The 21,035-nt window shown below is 40.0% G+C and overlaps 1 protein-coding gene across 1 annotated transcript; it reads right to left on the reverse strand.

Moving 5' to 3' along the window:
* Window positions 1-1,428: 1,428 nt before the first annotated feature.
* Window positions 1,429-6,010, reverse strand: slc35c1 (solute carrier family 35 member C1). Its single transcript, XM_086294266.1, has 2 exons — window positions 5,362-6,010; window positions 1,429-3,881 (listed from the first exon to the last, which is right to left on the reverse strand). The coding sequence occupies exons 1-2, from the start codon at window positions 6,008-6,010 to the stop codon at window positions 3,301-3,303; spliced, it is 1,230 nt and encodes a 409-aa protein (XP_086150392.1). The 3' UTR covers window positions 1,429-3,300.
* Window positions 6,011-21,035: the final 15,025 nt, after the last annotated feature.

Raw genomic sequence — 21,035 nt, forward strand, 5'->3', positions numbered from 1 at the left:
TTAACTTACATTTATTTCCTGGAGACTTATCCTGACCCCACCCATCACAAGTCCCTGCCTGAACCTAACCCAAACCTTATCCTAAACCTAACCTTACCCTAACCCTGACTCAAGCCTTCACCCTAAAATTTAATGATTTTCCTTGCAATTTGTCCCCATAAAGTAGGCGAGACCTCACAATGTTTGTAAACAGATTTGTGTCCCCACAACAATAAATAATACACGTCCACACACACACACACAATTAATTTACCAACTGACCCCTGAGCGCCCAAGTGTCCCTGAAACCTGATTCAGGGATCCACTACTTCACTGTCACTCCCCGAAAGCTCGCTGTCCTCACTTTCTGAGGACAGAAAATGCACATTCCCTTGGTTTCCTTCAATAAAAGGTTTTTACGTCCGTGTCCTGTAATCACCAGTAGATTGTAAAGTAAAAAACATTGACTATGATCATATAAATGCACACAAACACATCTCTACACACATATGCTAGTGCATTTTATTGCCTGAAAAAAAACTAGGCTAACTGCACAGTGTTGCCTTGAGGCAACGAATGAAAATTAAGTTTTACTGTATAAATAAATTTTAAAAAGTAGAACAAACAATCAAATATGCTTCTTAACATATTCATGCACATACAAATATTTTTATATACATTTATTTCACTATAAACATGTAAAATAGTGATCTTTATCTTACCTCCTAATGGGGATGCCTCTCATGTACTGCAGCTTGCAGAAAGGGACCCCCCCCAAATGAAAGTCACACCACCTTCAATTCATCATTTTATTGGAAAGAGATGTGCCTGGTAGCATTAGTTGAGAAAAAAAAAAAAAAACAAAAACGTTTTTTTTTTTTTTTGTGAGGCATGAAAATGTGGTTTGCTGCCTTAGGGCAACGCTACGCAGTAGAGGGTTAGGGCGAAGTACCGAAAACATCAGTATTTTTTGCATCAGCTGAATGCATGCAAGTTTCAGTGCTAATGTGATGCAGTCTTAGCGGCTACAGCGTTACAGCTGGGCTTCATCCACGATGTTGGTAACAACTTTCACATATAAAGCATACTGGCCCAGCAGAGAGTCTGTATAACGCAACATGCTGTAAATAAAGAATCGGTGAAAGCTCAAGACTCTAAACATGACTTGCTCCCATCTAGTTTATGTATTCAGCATAAGTTACCATGGTGATTTTTCCTGGTGAAAAGAGAGCCACCTTGATAGAAGGTAGAAGAAAACAGACTTTAAGCGCTGTTGTAGCACACATCTTTGGTGTTGTGTTTAAGAATTTTCAATCAGAAAATATTGACAAATTTTGTAAGAAAAAAACAAAACATAAATTTGTTATTTTAAAATAAGTAAAGTACTGAAAAAAGGTTATTGAGAGATACTAGAGAACTATGTAGATAAATAAATATACTGAAAATGACTAAAGTTCATCATATACATTTAATAAAGAAACATTGTTTTATAAGAGTCATTTCTTAGCTTTTATTCATTCATATCAAATAGCTTTATGTTTCAGGGAAACTTCTCCATGTGCCAAGAATCAGCCACATTAAGTGGAAGAAAATATGTCACAATGACTGATCTTCTTTCCCATGTCCCAAATGAGCTACTGACATGACAACCAGGTTCATTTATCGCACAGGGAAGTGAAAGGGAAATGAGGAAAATGAGGCTGGCCTTTAACATTTTCTTAACAAGTGTCACACAGGAAATGATGTCAAAACTCAAACTTTACTACATTTGCTCTGGACTTTTGATCTATGGAAAATGTCTGTATAAAAATTAGTGGTGCAACGGATCAAAAATCTCACGGTTCGGATCGGATCACGGTTTTAAGTCACGGATCGCATCAATTTTTGGATCAGCAAAAAAAAAAGAAAAAAAGAAAAAAGACAAAAATTGAACATTATTTACTTATTGAAGTATTTTTTTTTCATTCCACGCAATTATTAAAAAAAAAAAATGGTACAATATAGGGAGTACAGTCTTTGTATCTACCACTCAATTCAATTCAATTTTATTTATAAATCTCCAAATCACAACAACAGTCGCCTTAAGGCGCTTTATATTGTAAGGTAGACCCTACAATAATACATACCGCTCATTATATCGTACTCTGCTGTGATATAATGAGCTGTCACGGTCACGTAGCTTTCCGTTGCCCTGGAGGTCCACCCATTTGTAGTAGTTAGGGCAACAGAAGATGCCTGGGACAGTTCAGCCATAACTTAAATCTTCTCCTGCTCATACATGCTTGGAACGATCTTGCCACTAAAGTGGACGCGAACGGGATATCATAGTTTAAACCCCTTGTTTTGCACAACGGAATACGGCCTCCAGTCTGCAGCTAAACACCCCAATAGCTTTTGTAATAGCTTTAGCCCGGTCGGACTGGGCAGCAAAGGGCTGCTTAAATACCGCAAACTCCTCCGCTCCTCCACTTGGACCGCTAGCGCTGGCCATAACTATAGCTTGACCCACCACGCGCACCATACACATACTTTTTTTTCTTCTTCTTTTTCGAATCTTCGGATCACGTGCGTACCAAACCGTGGAGTGGGATCGGTTCGGATTACGGATCAACCATGATCCGTTGCACCACTAATAAAAACTATACATTTCATTTGTCAACTGTAAATCAAAAGAGTACATGTGAAAACTATCATTTCATTAGCAAAGAGACCATAAATTACAATCTTTCATTCTGTTAAACTTAAATGCTGCGATGATTTTATGACACCTTAAAAAGCGAGATCACAAATTATAAAACCTTTTCAAGTAGCTTCTTTTGAATAAACCAGGTGCAGTTATAGTAAACTGTGGCATATGAAAATACATATTCACATATTCAAACAGGTCCTTTTCCTGATCTGCTTCACATTTGTTTGGAAATGTGATTATGAAATGAATATATCTCATGACAATATTTACTTTTAATTTCCAGTATTATTTAGTTCAAAAGCAAGTAGTAAATGGTGTACAGTTCAAAACTGTAACAGACTAAAACATTCATGGACTGCTTTCCTTAAGGATAAAAAAGGCCTGTAGTAGATCAATCAGTTACACAAGGTTTCTGATTACCTTGTCCCTCACATCTTCAATAAACTTCAACAAATTACCAATTCCCCTAACCTCTCGACATTTGTCACATAAAAACAAACAAAAACAAAAAGACAGGTTCCACAAATATCATAATTAACTTACTTTCCTTTTTCCTCTGGAATAAAAGTTACTTCCTTTGTACTGTCACAACATTCTCAGCCCACATAGATAAAACGCCAAAGTTTAATAACTTACACTGCTTGGTTTTCTTTATCCCCTGAAAGCAATTTTTCCTTTGCTGAGTCCTGAGGGACTGTGTTGGGACTCTTCTTCATTTCTAGACTTTTTACCCAAGTATAAGCAGACGAACCACCAAGAACCATCATGTTACTGGTCCACCACAGCAGGGTTTTAGTGGAAGAGTTGTACACTACTGCGATGACGGTCTGTGCACAGGCCTTTGCAGTCCCTGAGACATTATGCGTCAGCGGGCTTGTATATTTGATCTGGAGCCCTGTAACATAGCCTATGGCGAAACCAAACACTCCTCCGAGAGTCATCATTCCCCAAAAGCTGATGTCAGTGAGACGGCTGAACTTGATGAGCTGGCCCAACTCTCCGAACACAAGGATGAGAGGGAGGAAGAGGACGCAGGCGTTAATGTTGTTATAGTAGGACAGTTTCCAGATGTTTCCATCCAGGGCAGGCATTACCTTCTTAGTATAGATGGCATTGAGAGAGACGCAGGCGCTAGCCAGCACCCCAAAAAATATGCCTGTCCAGGAGAGGGACCCTGTGATGCCTTCCTGGTCCACACCAAGCCAGAAACCACCTGGAAAGCACAACATACAATCAAATATTTTAAACACTTAAATATCTAGTATTTCATTTTTAATCTACACCCATTCAGTGTAACCCTATCCTGTCACTGTAACACTGCGTGTGGCAAAAAAAAAAACCCAGCTCAAAACAATGTGACAAAGGATGGAAACTGCACAGTCTTAGGGTGATATGAAGTGTTGCAATGTTTATGAATGTTAACATACACGAGGTATGAGTGTATGCATGTGATCAGTGTGAATTGGGAGGGTGAGCAGAGCAGAGAAGAGCCAATGAGAGGTTCTGGTAAGGCTGTTTCATGGTGCCTTAAGTCCAGCCTGTTCAGGTGTGCTACATAAACTAGGTCAACTCCACCCACCAGTTTCCTGGAAGTGATTAGAATGAGAAAGCCAACATGGAAAGTGAGCCCTGTGGCTGTCACATGTGGTACAGCTCTGCACACGCACGCAGTTTGTGTCAGGAAACAGGGACACACCAGGGAGTTTATTTCCCACTTCCAGGTTATTGTAGAAACTGAGTTTCTGTGACAACCTGACCTACTTCTAAGGTGCATGAAAAAAAAATATAAAAAAAGAGAAAAGAGTGTAATCTGACAATGTGAAAATTCCATGACAATGCCCATTTCTAGGCTATCCCAGTATGGAAACATTTTGAATAATATAGTATTAACACTATAACTTTTCCCTCCCTAAAATTTGATGCAGTTCTCTAAAAATCGAGTATTATCCAGGCTGTATTTACAGCACAGCAAACTAAAAACTTCTATTGGCCTGCAAACCTTCTGAGTGTTATATTTCATATTTTCTTCGTTTCATACAGTTCTGTGCAAAAGTCTTAAACAACCCTTCATTTCTTCACATTTTGCAAGCGAAATGTAAGTAGGTGCAGAAAATTTGCAAAGATTTGCACATGGGTCATCATGGCAGGCCTGAACTGTCAAATCATAGTATGGCAGTGAGTTTTAGAGAGGAACGAAAAAAGCTGCCTGTCAGCAGCTAGTGAGTAGTAACAAATGCTTTGTCTTTTGAGACGTGGCGAGGTACGATAGACGTATTCCAGGCTAGCAGTTATCCATGAAATGAAGGTAAAATTTTCAGGTTCTCCACTCACAGCACCGTCTTCCTGTTTTTACTTTTGTTGCTCCCGCCTCATAAACGTTTGGCCAATATGCAGACTGAAAATTGTCACGTGATTTGTAGTGAAGCATTTCGCTTGGAGTTTACAAACTCACGAACTGATTCAGACCAGAGTAAACGAATTACAGCTGAGAAAACGCTCTATTTTAAAAGTGAGATATATATATAGTCATTATTATTATTATTATTATTATTATTCAGAACCGAGTGTCCGTTTCCACCACTGTTGGTGTCATTTAGCTTTCTGAAAGGAGAAACTAAGTGCAGACTTATTTACAGCCAGTGACCAATTATCACGTGCAAATCATTATAAGGAACATGTCAGGGTAAACGCACCTAATATGATCCCACAGCACGCCAGAGCCCTGAAAGACGTGGTTTGTTTCAGGATAATGTACGATAACAGCACATTGAAAACTGTGCTCAGAGAGCGGCCGATCGTGTAGAAAGCCACCCCGAGATGTTTCAGGCACAAGTTGTTGAAGGTGATCATGCCGATGAACACGATGGACAGCGGTAGGACCTCCCGGGACAGCTTCACGTCAAACCTGACCGAGGGGAAGTCGATGAGTCGGGGGCACATTTTTGATAGCAGCTGCATGAGCCAGCAAAGTGCCACAGTGACCACACACTGATAAAAAGTGACGAACAACGGCGCGTCCAAGTCTTTGTTGTCCAGCAGGTGATTATTGAGGAACACCATCGTTATCGAGATAAACCAGTATAGCGCAACCACAACTGCTATTCTCACTGCTCGAAATACGAAAGTCTCTCTGGATTCGTCCCGGTCCATCATTTCAGAACCGCTCAAAGCCATCCTCAAGATGCTGGAGCGCTTCAGCTGTGTCCTGTTCATGAGTGCAGATGAAGAAAACGAACCTGAGTAAAAGCTGGGACATTTACATGAGCTAATACGCCGCTCAAGACCAGCAAACTGACTGTATGAAAAAGCCAAACATGACTGCTGTTTGGTCAGTGCCGTCATCTAAGAGATTTCCGATCTGATCTTTTCAACATAAAAGCCCAATTCAAGCCTGTCAGAAATCGTTTCGTATTCCCATTAAAAATACTTTGCAAACAGATTTTATGTTTTACTCTGCTTTAACAGGCTAATTGCTAATCTTTGGCTTCTGTTGTTAAAAAGTGAATACTGTAAATCGTTATTATTGTATTCTCTTCTTTCATTAAGTGAACATTTGCTCTAAGCTTTACGTTTACTTTGAAAGGCTTCGGCTCCAACCGGAAGACTCATTAAGCGCCACAACTTCCTTGTTTGAACGACCTCTATTTAATTTAAAGACATGCCCAGTTTGTCCCTGCCAAACAAACAACTGCCAAAAATCTTTGTATGTACAGGACATTTGGCATGTACTTACATACTGTTTTCAAAACTGTTAAACTTATGGCCAAAACAATAACACAATGCAAAACTTAAAAAGACAGCAAAATTCAACAGCAATATTTTATTGAAACATATTTTAAATCTAAAAATGCAGTTTAACCAGCCACAGCTGATTCTCATTGTAGATAGTATTTAGTATTTAGTATTTATTTATTTATTGTCATTGTCAAGAACAATGAAATTGCGTTTGGGGCTTCCATACAACCCAAAAAAAAGAAGAAAATAATAAATACCCCTTAAAACCCAAGTGTACATATTTAACCCAGTGTGACTCCAATGCAATAAGACAATCCTTAGCAATAATGTTCGTAGAAATTCAGACAAAGACCTGAGAAACATGACAAAATACAACAATGCAACCCATTCAATATTATTGTACTGTGAGATATGATATCAGATATGATAGTTATCTATTTAAGAAAGAGGGGGGGGGGGGGGGGGGGGCAGGAGGGGGAAGAGAATAAAGATATGATGCACCAATGCAGACCAGTTCATTGCTATTAAGAAGTTGGATATGGTTATTGTCCGTGAGAGGGGGGCAGAGAGTTCAGGAGCCTCACAGCCTGTGGATATAGGCTGTTGGCCAGTCTGGATGTTCTGGCCTGTATAGACCTGTACCTTCTCCCTGAGGGCAGCAGATGGAAAAGGTGGCGCGCAGGGTGATGTTGGTCCCGCAGGATACTGTGCACCCTCCTCAGACAGCGAGTGGGGAAGATATTACTGATCTCTGGCAGACTTGTTCCAATAATTCTGCCAGCTTCTTTCACCACCCGCTGGAGTGCTTGCTGATCGGCCTTGGTGCAGCTGGGGAACCACACTAGAAATCCATACGTTAGAACGCTGCTGATGGCACAGTTGTAGAAGTTCAACATCAGAGATCTGGGAATGTGTGCGCTCCGCAGTCTCCTCAGGTAGTAGAGGCGCTGTTGGGCCTTCCGTACAACTGAGGTGAACATCTACACAGGTGTTACTCCTTCAATTTTTCAACTCCTTCAATTCTGGCATGCCAGAAGATTATTTCCTAGGTGTATTGCCCTAGATGACATAAGATGTGATATGGATGAGAACCTGTGGCCAAATGGAGAAGACCGAGTAGATTAGCATTACTATTGTATGTGTATCAGTGGATGGTGTGTATACAAATTCTTGTATTTTGGGATTACTTAGTGCAAAAAAATAAAAATACATAAACAAATATTAACGAATTCTGCATGATGTCTGATTCATTCCAGTAACATATATTGAAATTATAAAGAGAGATGTGTCCTTGTTTTACACAAGAAAACACTGTGTAATGCTACATGTTGTTAGTGTTTTTTAGCTCATTGTTTTGTGGGTGACAAAGTGTGTTTGTCGACTGTCAACCTTAGTGTTCTGGAAGAATGAGTTTATTTGAGACCTGAATAAAGTGTTTTGGTAGTTGTAGTGCATTTTGAATGTGAAATTAACTGCTTTGCCAAGCTGAAGGTCAGTTAGGAGAATTGTGTGAAGAGTTTTGCAAAAGTGACCTAAGTATTGAGAAATGTGTCCTAGCGGCTGTAAAAAACTGTAATAGCACCAGTTATTGTGCTGTGTTGTTTTCTGAATCCTGACTGATGTTGGGAAAGAACTGAATTTTTGTCCAAAAAGTCTTTCAATTGTTCACTAATGAACTTTTCTAGAACTTTTGCTAGAACACACAATTTAGATATGGGCCTGTAGTTATTAACATCTGAAGGATCACCTCCTTTCAGCAAAGGGAGAACATAGGCAGATTTCCATATTAAAGGGATCTCACTGTTTGAGAGGCTAAGATTAAAAATGTAAGTTATTGGTTCTGCTATAAAATCTGCAGCCAACTTAAAAAAATAGGGATCAAGTTGACTGGTCCTGCAGATTTATTTAGATCCAACAGATTTAAAGCCCTGTGGACCTCAAAAACATTTAGTGGAGAAAAACTGAAGGGTTGGACCACAGATTCAGTTTAAACGGTTGCAGAGAGAGCCTCTTGTTGATTAAGCTGTTTTAAATCTGGATATAAAGATTCAAATAGAGATCCTGAAGAAACAAAATGCTCATTAAAGCAGTTTAGAATGTCACATTTCTCTGTTAAAGTGCAGGAGTCTTTTACAACAAAAGTTGGCATCTCATTTGTAGTTATGTCCCCATAAGAAGATTTTATTATTTTCCAGAATTTTCTAGGATCGTTCAAATGTTTAGTAGTATTTGAAAGATAGAATTCTGATTTGGCCTTTTTAATTAAGGAAGTAGAACAGTTTCTGAGCTGTCTAAAAATCAGCCAATCCACTTCGGATTTAGTTTTTCTGGCCTTAGCCCAGGCAGCATCCCTTTTTTTGAGTAGACTGGAGAGCTGAGGAGAAAACCAAGGGTTGTTTCTGCATTTTACTCTAAATTTGCGGATGGGGGCATGTTTATTTATAATTTTGATAAAAGTATCATAAAAATAATTCCATGCCAGCTCAAGATCAGTTGTCAGGTAGATTCTACTCCAGTTATAGTCCCATAAATCATGAAAGAAAGCTTGCTCACAGAAATGCTTAAAATCTCGTTTAAAAACTATTTGTGGCCTTGATTTTGGGAGCTTCGATTGTCTGACTACAGCTACCACACAGTGGTCACTGATATCATTTGCGAAAACCCCAGTGTGAGAATATTTATACGGCATATTAGTTAAAAATAAATCAATAAGTGATGACTTTTCTGGGCATTTAAGATTTGGACGAGTTGTGCTGTAAATTAGTTGTGTGAGATTATATGAATCACACATGGATTTAAAACTGTCTGAGGCAGAGGACAACTAGTCCCAGTTGAAATCTCCGGCCAGCACAATTTCATTAAAATCTAAAGTAGATAGTTGTTCATTAAGTGAAACTAAAGCCTCACTACTAGCTGAGGGGGATCTATAACAGCCCACAATGGTAATAAAATAGCCCTTGAAAAGTTGGAGCTTGAGGGCAAGAAGTTCAAACTGTTTAGAAACAGATACCGATGAATCGACAGTAACATGGAATTTGCTTTTTACATAAATTGCAACACCGCCACCCTTTCTGGGGTGGTCGCAACGGAAAAGATTATAGCCCGTTATTGCAATGTCTTTGTCAGTAATTGATTTAGTAAGCCAGGTTTCTGATAATATAAGAATATCAGTATCTAACTCTTTCATCCAAATTTTCACAAAATCAAGTTTGGGAAGAAGACTTCTGAGTTTTAAAATCACAAGGAGTACTTAAGCATTTGCAATCTGGACCGGGATTAGGTTGCACATTTCCAGATAAAAGAAGCAGAAGAACAATAAAACATTTTCTTTTCACAGATTTTTTTTGTAGGATTACAGACTGATTTCTCTTAGTGCCCAATCTCTTTGGGGGGATGAGAGGATTGGGAAATAAACCAGTGATATGGAATGAATAAATCAGTTAAATCAGTTGAAATGAGATCTCTGCTGATGATCATGTTTGAGAAGCTTCTAAAAGATGTAAAATCCCACCTTGTTCCCTTTGAGAGGAGTAAGAAGTATGGTGTCTCTTGCTCCACAGACTGTTCCTGCACCTCATGTAGACAAAAATCTGTCAATAAAAGCAATAAAGGAAAAAAGGCTACTGAGGATAACATGCTGACTGATAGATAGACCCGGTAGACCTGTGGTAGAGCCTGGTTGTGGCCTGCTAGGTGATAGTGGAGCCTGGCTGTGGGCTGATGGTGGAGCCTGGTTGTGGCCTGCTGGCTGATGGTAGAGCCTGGTTGTGGCCTGCTGGCTGGACCAGCTAGCTGATGGTGGAGCCAGGTTGTGGTCTGCTGGCTGGACCAGCTAACTGATGGTAGAGCCTGGCTGTGCGGCCTGCTGGCTGATGGTGGAGCCTGGCTTGGTGGCCTGCTGGTTGATGGTGGAGCCTGGTTGTGGCCTGCTAACTAGGGTTGCCAACTCCCTGAAAAATAAATAAGGGACACCTCGTGGCCAGGGCCAGGCAACCCAGTTCACCCTTCCCAGTGTGGTGAATTTTGTCGCTCTTTTTTTTGTGTGTGTGAAATTATTTTTTAACCATTTGACTTGAATTTGATTTAAGCAGATGCATATTCTTTGTGATATGACCATATGGGAAACAAATGATCATTTAGCCATTTATTTTTAGCTCAAAATGACAACATTAACACAGTAAAACAGGTCTCTTTCTTAAACAGAAGCCTGTCATGCTTAACTTTTGAGAATATAAGTAAATCTTTCTTTAAAAGAACTCTGTCCTGCTTAACTTAAAATTATATGGAGGCACAACTTGTAGAACTTTGGAAAGCTCATCCGAGCCTTTTCGATGTGGCATCACAAAATTATCACGACCACAACAACCGTGAAAATAGTTGGATTTACATTGCTGCTCAATCACAGCTGCCTGATCAATGTTTTTCATTAGCAATTTAGCAAAGTTGATGGTGGTGGCGTGTGTGTGTGAGTGAAAGACAGAGAGGGGGAGCGACAGATTTTCTGTTATAACCTTCATTTTATGGAGGCACAGTGTGAGCACTCAGGTCGCATCAGAGCATCGGGCGGTATAGTGTGAGACCCTGCACGTGACCTACCAACTTCTAACCCCTGCGAGTCAATCGTGCAGTTTGAGCAGGAGCTGAATAACGTGACTGAAAAAAATCGCACAGTGTCTGCCCAGCTTTAGGTGTACTGTCGTCCGAGACTTGCACCACAGTGTCAGCGTTTGTTTCCTTGTTGGCCATGCTTGTTGTTGTGGTCATCTGTTGTCTTCCGGTATTTTCTCCGCAAGCGACCTTTCCTCAACCAATGAGATGAGCGGTAATCTGAATTGTCATACTCGAATTGTCATAAGTGTGCTGTCAGCTCATTGGTCACAAAGCAGGAGAGGGGCCGGGAATTATGTTTTCAAACAAAGCGTTAATTCCATTAACATTTATAGACTACTTTTAATTCTCACTGTATTACGGGACAAAGTGCGTCCCTTATTAGCTCAATACGGGACGTGTACTTTTGTTTCGAAATACGGGACGATTCCGTTTTTTAAGGGACGGTTGGCAACCCTACTGCTAACTGATGGTAGAGCCAGGTTGTGGCCTGCTGGCTGGACCTGCTAGCTGATGGTAGAGCCTGGTTGTGGCCTGCTAGGTGATAGTGGAGCCTGACTTTTGGCTGGTGGTGGAGCCTGGTTGTGGCCTGCTAGCTGATGGTAGAGCCAGGTTGTGGCCTGCAGGCTGAGGGTAGAGCTTGGTTGTGGCCTGCTAGCTGATGACTATTAATTGTTCTTTCCCTTCCCACATACTGTCTATCTGTCGCTCTGCTACTCCTCAGGCTCTCCAGGTGGCTCTGGCTGAACACCAGGGGGATATGAACTACCTGACTTCAGCTGTGGAGCTGGTCTTCCACAGCAGTGGCAGCCATGTTCCCCATAGTAGCCTGCTCTCTCATTTTTTAATTAAAATATTAAACCTGTAAATAACAAAACGTCATACTATATGTTGTTTGCCAATTAACTAGGGTCTAAGGTACAACAACACCTGAACTATCATCTTGGTAGAGGTGCATATATCCAAGCATATCCTCTACAGGCTTGCTGGAAGTCCAAGCACAGAGACAAAAAATGTTATTTCTTAATACAAATGAATGAAGTCACCATCACCCAGTATTCATAAGTGAAGCCAATTTATTTATAAGCACTTTTAAAAGTAACAAGGGTGGACCTGTGCTGCACAACTAATAGGATTAAAACAGAGGAGTAATCACATAAGGGGCAGTGAGTAAAGATGTGTCCACATGTGGTTGTTGGTGAAATCCAAGCCTATAGATAAGGGATGTCAAACTCACTTTGCATCGAGGGTCACCTGCAGCTCACTTTGATGATTAAACATTGATTGAAAACAGTGACTATGGTTGCCGGTGTCTCTAGCTTCACATGTCTGAGAACAGAATCACCAATTACCACAGTTTGACCCGGGTGTTTCGCTGAGTGGGGAAAAACGGTTAGACACATGAACAAGTATCATTACTGCTAAAGGAGGCCGAGGAGTAACTAAACATCTGACACAATAAGTAGGACAGTGCAGGACGGACAGGTGAAGTAGCCATGGTGATAGTGAGTTAGCTACGAGCTAAGCTAAGTTAGCGAAATAGTACACACACAGTGAGTGAATACTTTGGTAGTGAGTACACAGAAAGTGTGCTTCGTATGAAACACATGAAGATTATACTATGAAAAAAGAATGTATTTAAAATAGGGATGCACCAATACCGATACTGGTATCGGGTATCGGGGCCGATACTGTAAAATGTGTGTGTACTCATATTCGTAAAAGTTAACCGATACCATGAACCGATACTAACTTATTTCATTAATCAGAGGGTGGATTGTCATTTTTGTTGTAGTTTTTTAGATTGGCCACTAGGGGGACATCTCGTGCTAAACAGGCACAGGGTTAGACGAGTGAGACTGGCAGCTTCAGATTAAAAAAAAAAGAGAAACTGGAGGCTGCTGTAGCTAGGCTAAACAAAATGTCAGCAGTGTTGACCGGAACAGCCAACTTTAACTCAGGTTTTGGAAAAGCAATGAAAAATGTCAATAGAAAATCCACGGGCAGTTAAAATAACGGAGGCTCTGACTCATTTTATCGCTCTGGATGACCAGCCAATGCCGGTCGTGGAAAACATAGGATTGCACCATCTTCTCAGCATACTCGAGCTGCGATATGAAATTCCCAGCCGCCGACACATCAGGGAGATAATGGTGCCAAAACTTTCTAAAGAGGTAAAGACAAGCAGTGTGTGCGCGATGTCAGTCCTCGGTTTAACGGCACAGTGGACTGATGATCCACGGGCAGATGGGGAGTTCGTTCGTCAATGCCAAATACTTTCGTTATTTTGTTTGTTTACAATATGAACACTCTGCAACAATTTAAAAGTTTATTTTATTCTCAAACCTAATTTGTATTTATTTTATTCCCAACAGAAGTATTAATTTATTATTCTTAAAGCTTGAGACAGTGCCAATAGTTCAGTGATATTTTGTTAAATTACAATGTGGAGACTGCAATAATTTAACAGAAGTGTTTATTTTTCACTTGAAATTTTTTTGTGGTCATTTTTATTAAGATATTATTATCGGCAGAGAATAAATAAAACCTGTCTTCCAATTCATTGCATTTGTGTGTATGTGTGTGTGGTAGAAGTATCGGTTTTTGTACTCTGTATCGGCAAGTACTCAGATCCAAGTATCGGTATCGTATCGGTTTGAAAAAATTGGTATCGTTGCATCCCTAATTTAAAAGTTTTTAATTAAATTGCTAAGCAGATAAGCTACTCAAAAACACCACCAAAAACACAGCAAAGAGAGCAAACACCAATATGGCATGATTCAGAGTTGTAGCAGAAGTCAGGGGTGTGCAGGGTGAAGAGAAGAGGGGAAAGCTAGTGTCCTGTGTATCGGGTAATCTCGGGGTAGTTTTGTGAAGCGCCTATTGAGGCTTGCTTTGGTTAAGTATGGAGTGAGATTCGAATTCGCCAGATTCTAAATAAATTGGGCAACCAAACACAGCTGATTCCCCCATCACATTGTGTTGTGGAATTGGATTAAGTCCCAGTTACATACTTACTTGAGCATTTCTTCTTCGATGGAACCAGCAAGAAAGAGAAGATTTTCCCCAGTCTGGCAACATTTAGATCTCATTTTGTGTCATTATCCAGATGTACATAAGCATGATTACACACTTAAACAATCATACCAAAACTCTGTCCTGATAGTTTCCACTTTCTCTTTTATATCAGACATACTGAGAAAATATTCGGGATAAATAACCATGAAAACAATTTATTTATTAAGTTTAGAGGTTTTCACATCACATCATTATAATCATTGAGCCTATTTGACTTTAATCGTCCACTTGATGGCGCAGTAGAGCCAATGAATCATCACAATGCTTCGAACCATGAGTCGACCAGTTGGATGGAAAGCTTCAGTTCATCACAAGGCTTCATCTCACCATCACTAGTGTGCAGGCAGGAGTGGTGAAATGGAGCACCCAAAGTGCAGACTCCGGAGACAAACGTGAACTCAAACAGCTTTAATGCTGAACTCAAACAGAACAAAACTAAGACTACGTTCACACTGCAGGCGAAAGCGCATCAAATCCGACATTTTTGACCCTATGCGACCCATATCCGATCATGGTATGACAGTGTGAACAGCACAAATCCGATATTTTCAAATCCGACCTGGGTCACTTTCGTATGTGGTACTGAATCCAATGCAAATCTGATGTTTTAGAAAGCAACTGTTGTTTGAATGGTCATGTTGCATTAAAGCTGTCTTTTACATCACTGACACAAGACAGATGCCAATTATCAGCGCCCGAGAAGACATCAAGAACGCTTCCTGGGCATCCAGTGTAGATGTTAGTGAAACTGTTGGGAAGACAATGTTGAAACATGAACATTTTATTTGTACTTCATAATCTGCAACTATCCTTTGAAGTACCGCTCTTCCCTAAAACAGCAATAAGGATATTTATTAGGCCATATGTAAATAACACAATAACTTTATAACTTAAAGCATAATTGGGAAACAAAGTCCAAAAATCTTTATAGGCCATCAGTCAAACAATACTGTTTGGTCTGGGTCTAAACAGAGCGCATTGTGTGTGACATCTTCTTTTGCGCATGCAGACCACTTTGAGGGTTCACACGAGAGCGCGTTTGCTGTCACATTTTATTTGTAGTATGAACAAGCAGACAAAAAAAAATCAGATTTGATGAAAAAGTCAGATTTGATGCGCTTCCGCCTGCAGTGCAAAAGCCGCCCAAGAACCTAAATAACTTACATAGGCAGCCAGAACACACAGCATATACAATGGCAGATCACAACACAGACAGCGAGAAACACGGGGCTTAAATACACAGAGGAGCAATCAGGGAATGGGAAACAGGAGGGAAACACAGCTGGGGCAAATCAGGCCTAACGAGACAGGGGAAGCAAAACCAGACACATTAATATAAGACATGGACCTTCAAAGTAAAACAGGAAACAAATAGGTACAGACTTGACACAGGGATACAGCAGACAGGGGAGACAGCAACTATGGATCACAGACAGAAAACCAGAACACAAAAACTCTAACAAAACCCACACAGAGAACCTAAACTAAGAATAATCCTATGACCTATAAGGCAAAGCTAGAATATAATGAAATAAACAAAAACAAAGAACCAAAAACAAAAAACACTGGGTTGTGGTGAGACAGGAATGGAATCTTGCCAGAGCTGGATTCGGCATGCTAAAGGATTCTTTCCTCATTGCCTTGGAAGGGAGCCCATAGCATGTAATGTGGATGAAGTCCTGTGCCTGACCCAGCACAGAGGCGTAATGCTGAGACAGGATAAATTATCTGAATATGCTGTAAAAATATATAATTTTTTAATGTGCATATAACTTTTTTTACTGCAGTTCTTTTTTTTTCTTTTCTTTTTTTACAGTCTTTTCTGATTGCTTAAGCACATTTTTTGTAACTGTTGGCTATTTTTGCAAAACTCTACACACAAATAAGAAAACCTGTCACCCATTTATCAAAACATTGTAGTTCTCTTGCAAAAGTGAACACAGCTGGATTAACTCTTCACACCTTCGTAAAAATGGTGTTTCCGTATCAAACAGCACACACAAGCCATCATCTACTAAGCACACAACGCGCCAACTGCACACTGATGGCTTTTGCTTTCTCTGTGTACAGATGCCAATTTGAGGTCACACTTTTGTCATAGGTCCATAAACATAGACGGATCCAAACTTCAAGTACTGGTGTTTATTTACACACGTCAAAACAAACACAAGTGTTTATTTGCAAGTCAAAACAAAATAGTAATTTCACTGAGGAAAAAAAAGAAATCAGTCTACATCGTGTTGTCTCTCTGGATCTGGCCACAAAATTTTGTCTACATCACATGCAATGTCCTCTAGCCAAAGGCACTGGGGAAAATATCTTCTGGAATTTTACATCTATGGTATTGTTGTGTTTCTCATTAGAATATGGCAGTGCTACAGATCTTAGTGCAAAGTGACTGTACTAACCGATTCTCATTTCAAAATGTCCTTATGATCTTGCTACAGTGTAGCGGCTCGAGTTAGGCTGAACCCGTTGGCCAGCTTCCCTCAGGGTCACTCCACGGTTGATTACATGGTCCACTATTGTAGCTCTGATGTCATCAGCAATTCTATTTCTTACTCTTCTTACCCTTCCTCTCCCCCCCCTCCTCGTCCTCCTCTTGCTCCTCCTTGTCGTTCTCTTCGTCCTACTTCTTCACCTCCACGTCCTCTTCCTCGGCCTCCTCTACTTCTCACTCTTCCTGCTCCTTCCATTGTACTCCACACACAGAGCTTACCTGTGTTATAGTGCTTTGGCTGATTGCAAAGTGAACTAATTATCTAAAAAAGTTTTCACATGTGGCAGTGTGCCAGACAGTTGGCAAAATAGTGTAAATAATAGCCATAAATGTGTATAGTTTTGCTAGGAGTGTGTTGATCATTTGGGAATTGAGTGTAAAGCAGTGAGTTGTGTTTACAGTTCTGCAAAAAGAGTGCTGTGCAGAGGATTGTAGCTACAGGTTTGCAAAGTGTGTGTTACAAAATGGCAAACTGAGTGCAAAGCAGTGTTTGTACTTTTAGTTTTGCAAACTCAGTGAGTGGTTTTGCTATAAGTATTAATAGTTTTAGAAATTGTGCTATAGGATTCACAGTTAGGGTTTAAGCATTCAGAAAAAACTGTATTCTGTTTCTTACTCTTCTTACCCTTTCTCTTTCCCCTCCTCGTCCTCTTCTTGCTCCTCCTTGTCCTCTTCCTCTAACTTCCTCTAACCCTCTTGCTTCTTCACCTACACGTCCTCTTCCTCCAACTTCTTCACCTCCACGTCCTCTCCTTCGGCCTCCTCTGATTCTCACTCTTCTCACTCTTACTGCTCCTTCCATTGTACTCCACATAGACAGCTTACCTGTGGCCTGTTTATAGTGCTTAGGCTGATTGCAAAGTGGACTAATTATCTAAAACACTTTTCACATGTGAAAGTGTGCCAGACAGTTGGCAAAATAGTGTTAATGATAGCCATACATGTGTATAATTTTGCTAGGAGTGTGTTGGAAATTTGGTAATTGAGTGTAAGCAGTGAGTTGTGTTTAAAGTTCTGCAAATAGAGTGTTGTGCAGTGAATTGTGCCTACAGTTTTGCAAAGTGTGTGTTACAAAATTGCAAACTGAGTGCAAAGCAGTGTTTGTGCTTTTAGTTTTGCAAACTCAGTGAGTGGTTTTGCTATAAGTATTAATAGTTTTAGGAATTGTGCTATAAGAATCACAGTTAGGGTTAAAGCCATCAGAAAAAACTGTAAAATGTGAGTACAAGAATAAATGAATGAATAGATAAATATTATTTTCCAGCTATCTCACAGTGTTTTGTATTTATTTTTGTAGTGTCTAATCTTTGCTAAGTTGTGTTTGCACATTGGCTGGTTTTGTGTGGCTTTTGACAGTAGTGGTTGATTTTGAGTAAAGTTCAAATAGTTTTGGGTCAAACGTTTGGTTTTGCAAGACAAGTTAAAGGTTATGTGAGTGTAACTTGAATTTTACACTTTGTGTTTAGTGTTTTGACACAAAGAGATGAGATTTTAGGAAATGTGTTTTAGCAATTCAGAAAAACTGTAATGACAAGTATATTCCTGTCAGGTGAGTTCCTGTGTTCAGACTCTCACTGGACCTGAGTCATTACCTGTTACACTTGTGTGTTGCCTTCCTTGATGACTCTCACGTGTGCTGCGTGGAGGCCTCTGTGCTGCGGGCAGGCTGTATTTTCTGCTGCAACATCTCAACAGGAAATAATAAGACTGGTGATCTATTCATATCAGTAACATCGGCAGGTTTCTAGTGCAGGAAGTAATAAATTCAGCCCTCGTGTTTGCACTACAGGTTGCTTTCATGAGTATTTCTGTTTTTGTGGTGGGGGGATTTTTCCTCGTTCCAATGATGTAAACAAAAACATTCATTGTGCTTTCTACAATGGCTAGTAATCTTTTTGTCCTACTGTTCATTTACAGTACAGGAAAGGTTTTGTTTGGTTATGATTGTTTTGCAAGAAATACTTCAATTACAGTGGGGTAGTCTTAATTAAAATGTTATATGAGAACTGTGGCACCATGTGTGACCAGATATTGGCATGTAGTCATCGCCAGACTGTCATCAAACGTGAAGTTTGGGACAGACTGGACAAAGTACACTTTTAGAGATGAAAATCTTATGTCCAGTGATAAATGATCAAAATTCCACCACAAACATGGCTTTGACCAAGATGTCCCTTTCTGAAGTAACCCCAACAAGTTCCTGAAGTAACCAAATGGAATTTAACCAGTGACCTCTCACTTTGCAGGCGAATGTGTAAACCAGCGATGCCTGGAAAACACTAAAACTGTGCCAAAATGCCATTTTACATTCAAAATGATGGACTTCCAGACTTCCTCTTTGGATTGGGCTCACTGAATCTGTGTGTAATAAATGTCATACACGTATTTCAAGCTGTAAATAAGCTGTTAGAAGTTCTACTAAAGTTTCTAAAGTGTTGGTGTAGATCCATTTCCACAGTGCCAGTGACTTTAAAAAAAAAGTTACATTTTACAGTACATTTTGACCTGATGTGAAGAATGCAAAAAATTTCATTAGTTTGGAAGCATGTTTGATATATGACATAGGTGTCAAACTCTGGCCCGCGGGCCAAATTTGGCCCACAGCCTAATTACATTTGGCCCACGAAGCCATACCAAATTATTATCAGAGCTGGCCTACTGGTATTATACAGCTAATATATATATTGTTTAGTATTAAGCTTTGCTTGTTCCATATTCAGTTTTTCAGCAAAACGTGTTTGAGTCCATAAGAAAAGATTCATTCTTATATCTGGAGGAAGATATTTTTTCAATGAATATAAATGTTAGCCCACGACTTTGTTCCAGTTTTGAATTTTGGCCCACTTTGTATTTGAGTTTGACACCCCTGATATATGATATATTTGCCTGACCAATAAAATTTTATTATTATTATTATTATTATTATTATTATTATTATTATTATTATTATTGTTGTTGTTGTTGTTGTTGTTGTTGTTGTTGTTGTTGAATGGGGCCTTTCCCCTGTGAGTGGCCAGCTCCCAGCTAAAATGTGGATTTTGTGCCATCTGGTGGTCAGGATTTATAAGGTCAGTGCTTTATCATAGCTTAAACTGTGCAGGGTAAAGGCCTCAGTTGCTGGGAAAAGCACAGGTGTATTACAGTTTTTCTGAACTGTTAAAACACTAAACCCCATTGTAAAAACTAAACTGTCAACTATGAAAACTCTTTCATCAAATCAATCCCACAGTTGCCAAAATCTAAACACTATTCATCTGGTTAGGACACCATTTGCAAATCTCAGTCTCCCATTTACCAAAACTCTAAACACAAAACACACTTAGCAGTGTGGTGCACTTGTTGTCATGTGAAGGCTGTGTGCAGGCAGGAGCGGTGAAATAGAGGACCCAAAGTGCAGACTCCGGACACAAACGTGAACTCGAACAGCTTTAATGCTGAACTCAAACAGAACAAAACTAAGAATCCAAATAACTTACACTGGCAGACAGAACACACAGCATATATGATGGTAGATCACAACACAGAAAAACTGTGTCCCTGCTGTACCTATACTCGTTACACATTAAGGATCACCAGTGTTTTTCATTTAGGCAGCGACTGTCCTTCTTCTCTCACCCGGAGAACTCTTCAGGCATCTTCCCGCCTTTGATAAATGCCTATCTGGGATAACCACATGTATTCAGGGTTTCTTTAATATAATGTTCTTCAGCTTCTCTACCTGCTGTCTATGTGTTCACGCTTTGTTACAGTGACCCGATGCCACCTAATTTGCGCTCCAATGGATGATTAGAGTTAAATGTTTAAGAGTTAACCTTAAAAACATTGGTTTATAGACAATGTTCCCTGGCACGGTCTCTGCGCACAAAAAATCTGCGTTGTGCACAAAATAAAATCTAACCTGAATTGAAATTAAAATTAATACTTTAACAATTCTATTTTGCAGTGTTAGTCAGTGACTGGCTGCTCCCGTGTGGGATTAGAACGATGCCACCTTATCCCATAGTCCAGCCAATAATGCGATTCACAGTGGTATATACGCAGCCAATCACCGTCGTTGACAGGCTATGACAGCGTCCTTATGTGCCGACACCGGTGTTTTAGCTGGCAAAGCGGCGTGGCTGATGTGGAGTGAAGCCACGTTAATGACAACGTGTACAACCACTGGAGATGTGAGCAGGACAGATGGAATAATTGAGGGGAAAAGTGTGGACTTTATAACAGTCTTTAAATTGTGTTGATAGGCCAAGTAAAACCAGAGTTGTGATAAAAAGAAATGCAATGTTTGGTTTTCTTCCTGAATACTATCGTTGTTTATATTTACTGTGGGAAGAAACGATAAAAGCGGCGTTTTATAAGAAAAAAAGCTAGAAAGCTCTCTCCGCCTGTGAGCAACAACAACCACGCCCCCTCTCCCCCGCTGCCCCTTTCTTATTCGTCCAAAAAAGT

The sequence above is a fragment of the Aulonocara sp. 'chitande type north' Nkhata Bay genome, linkage group LG1, assembly GCF_057382095.1.
Source record: "Aulonocara sp. 'chitande type north' Nkhata Bay isolate Kocher_YH1m ecotype deep benthic linkage group LG1, A_spYH_male_GT1.1, whole genome shotgun sequence".
NCBI classification, from domain to species: Eukaryota; Metazoa; Chordata; class Actinopteri; order Cichliformes; family Cichlidae; genus Aulonocara; species Aulonocara sp. 'chitande type north' Nkhata Bay.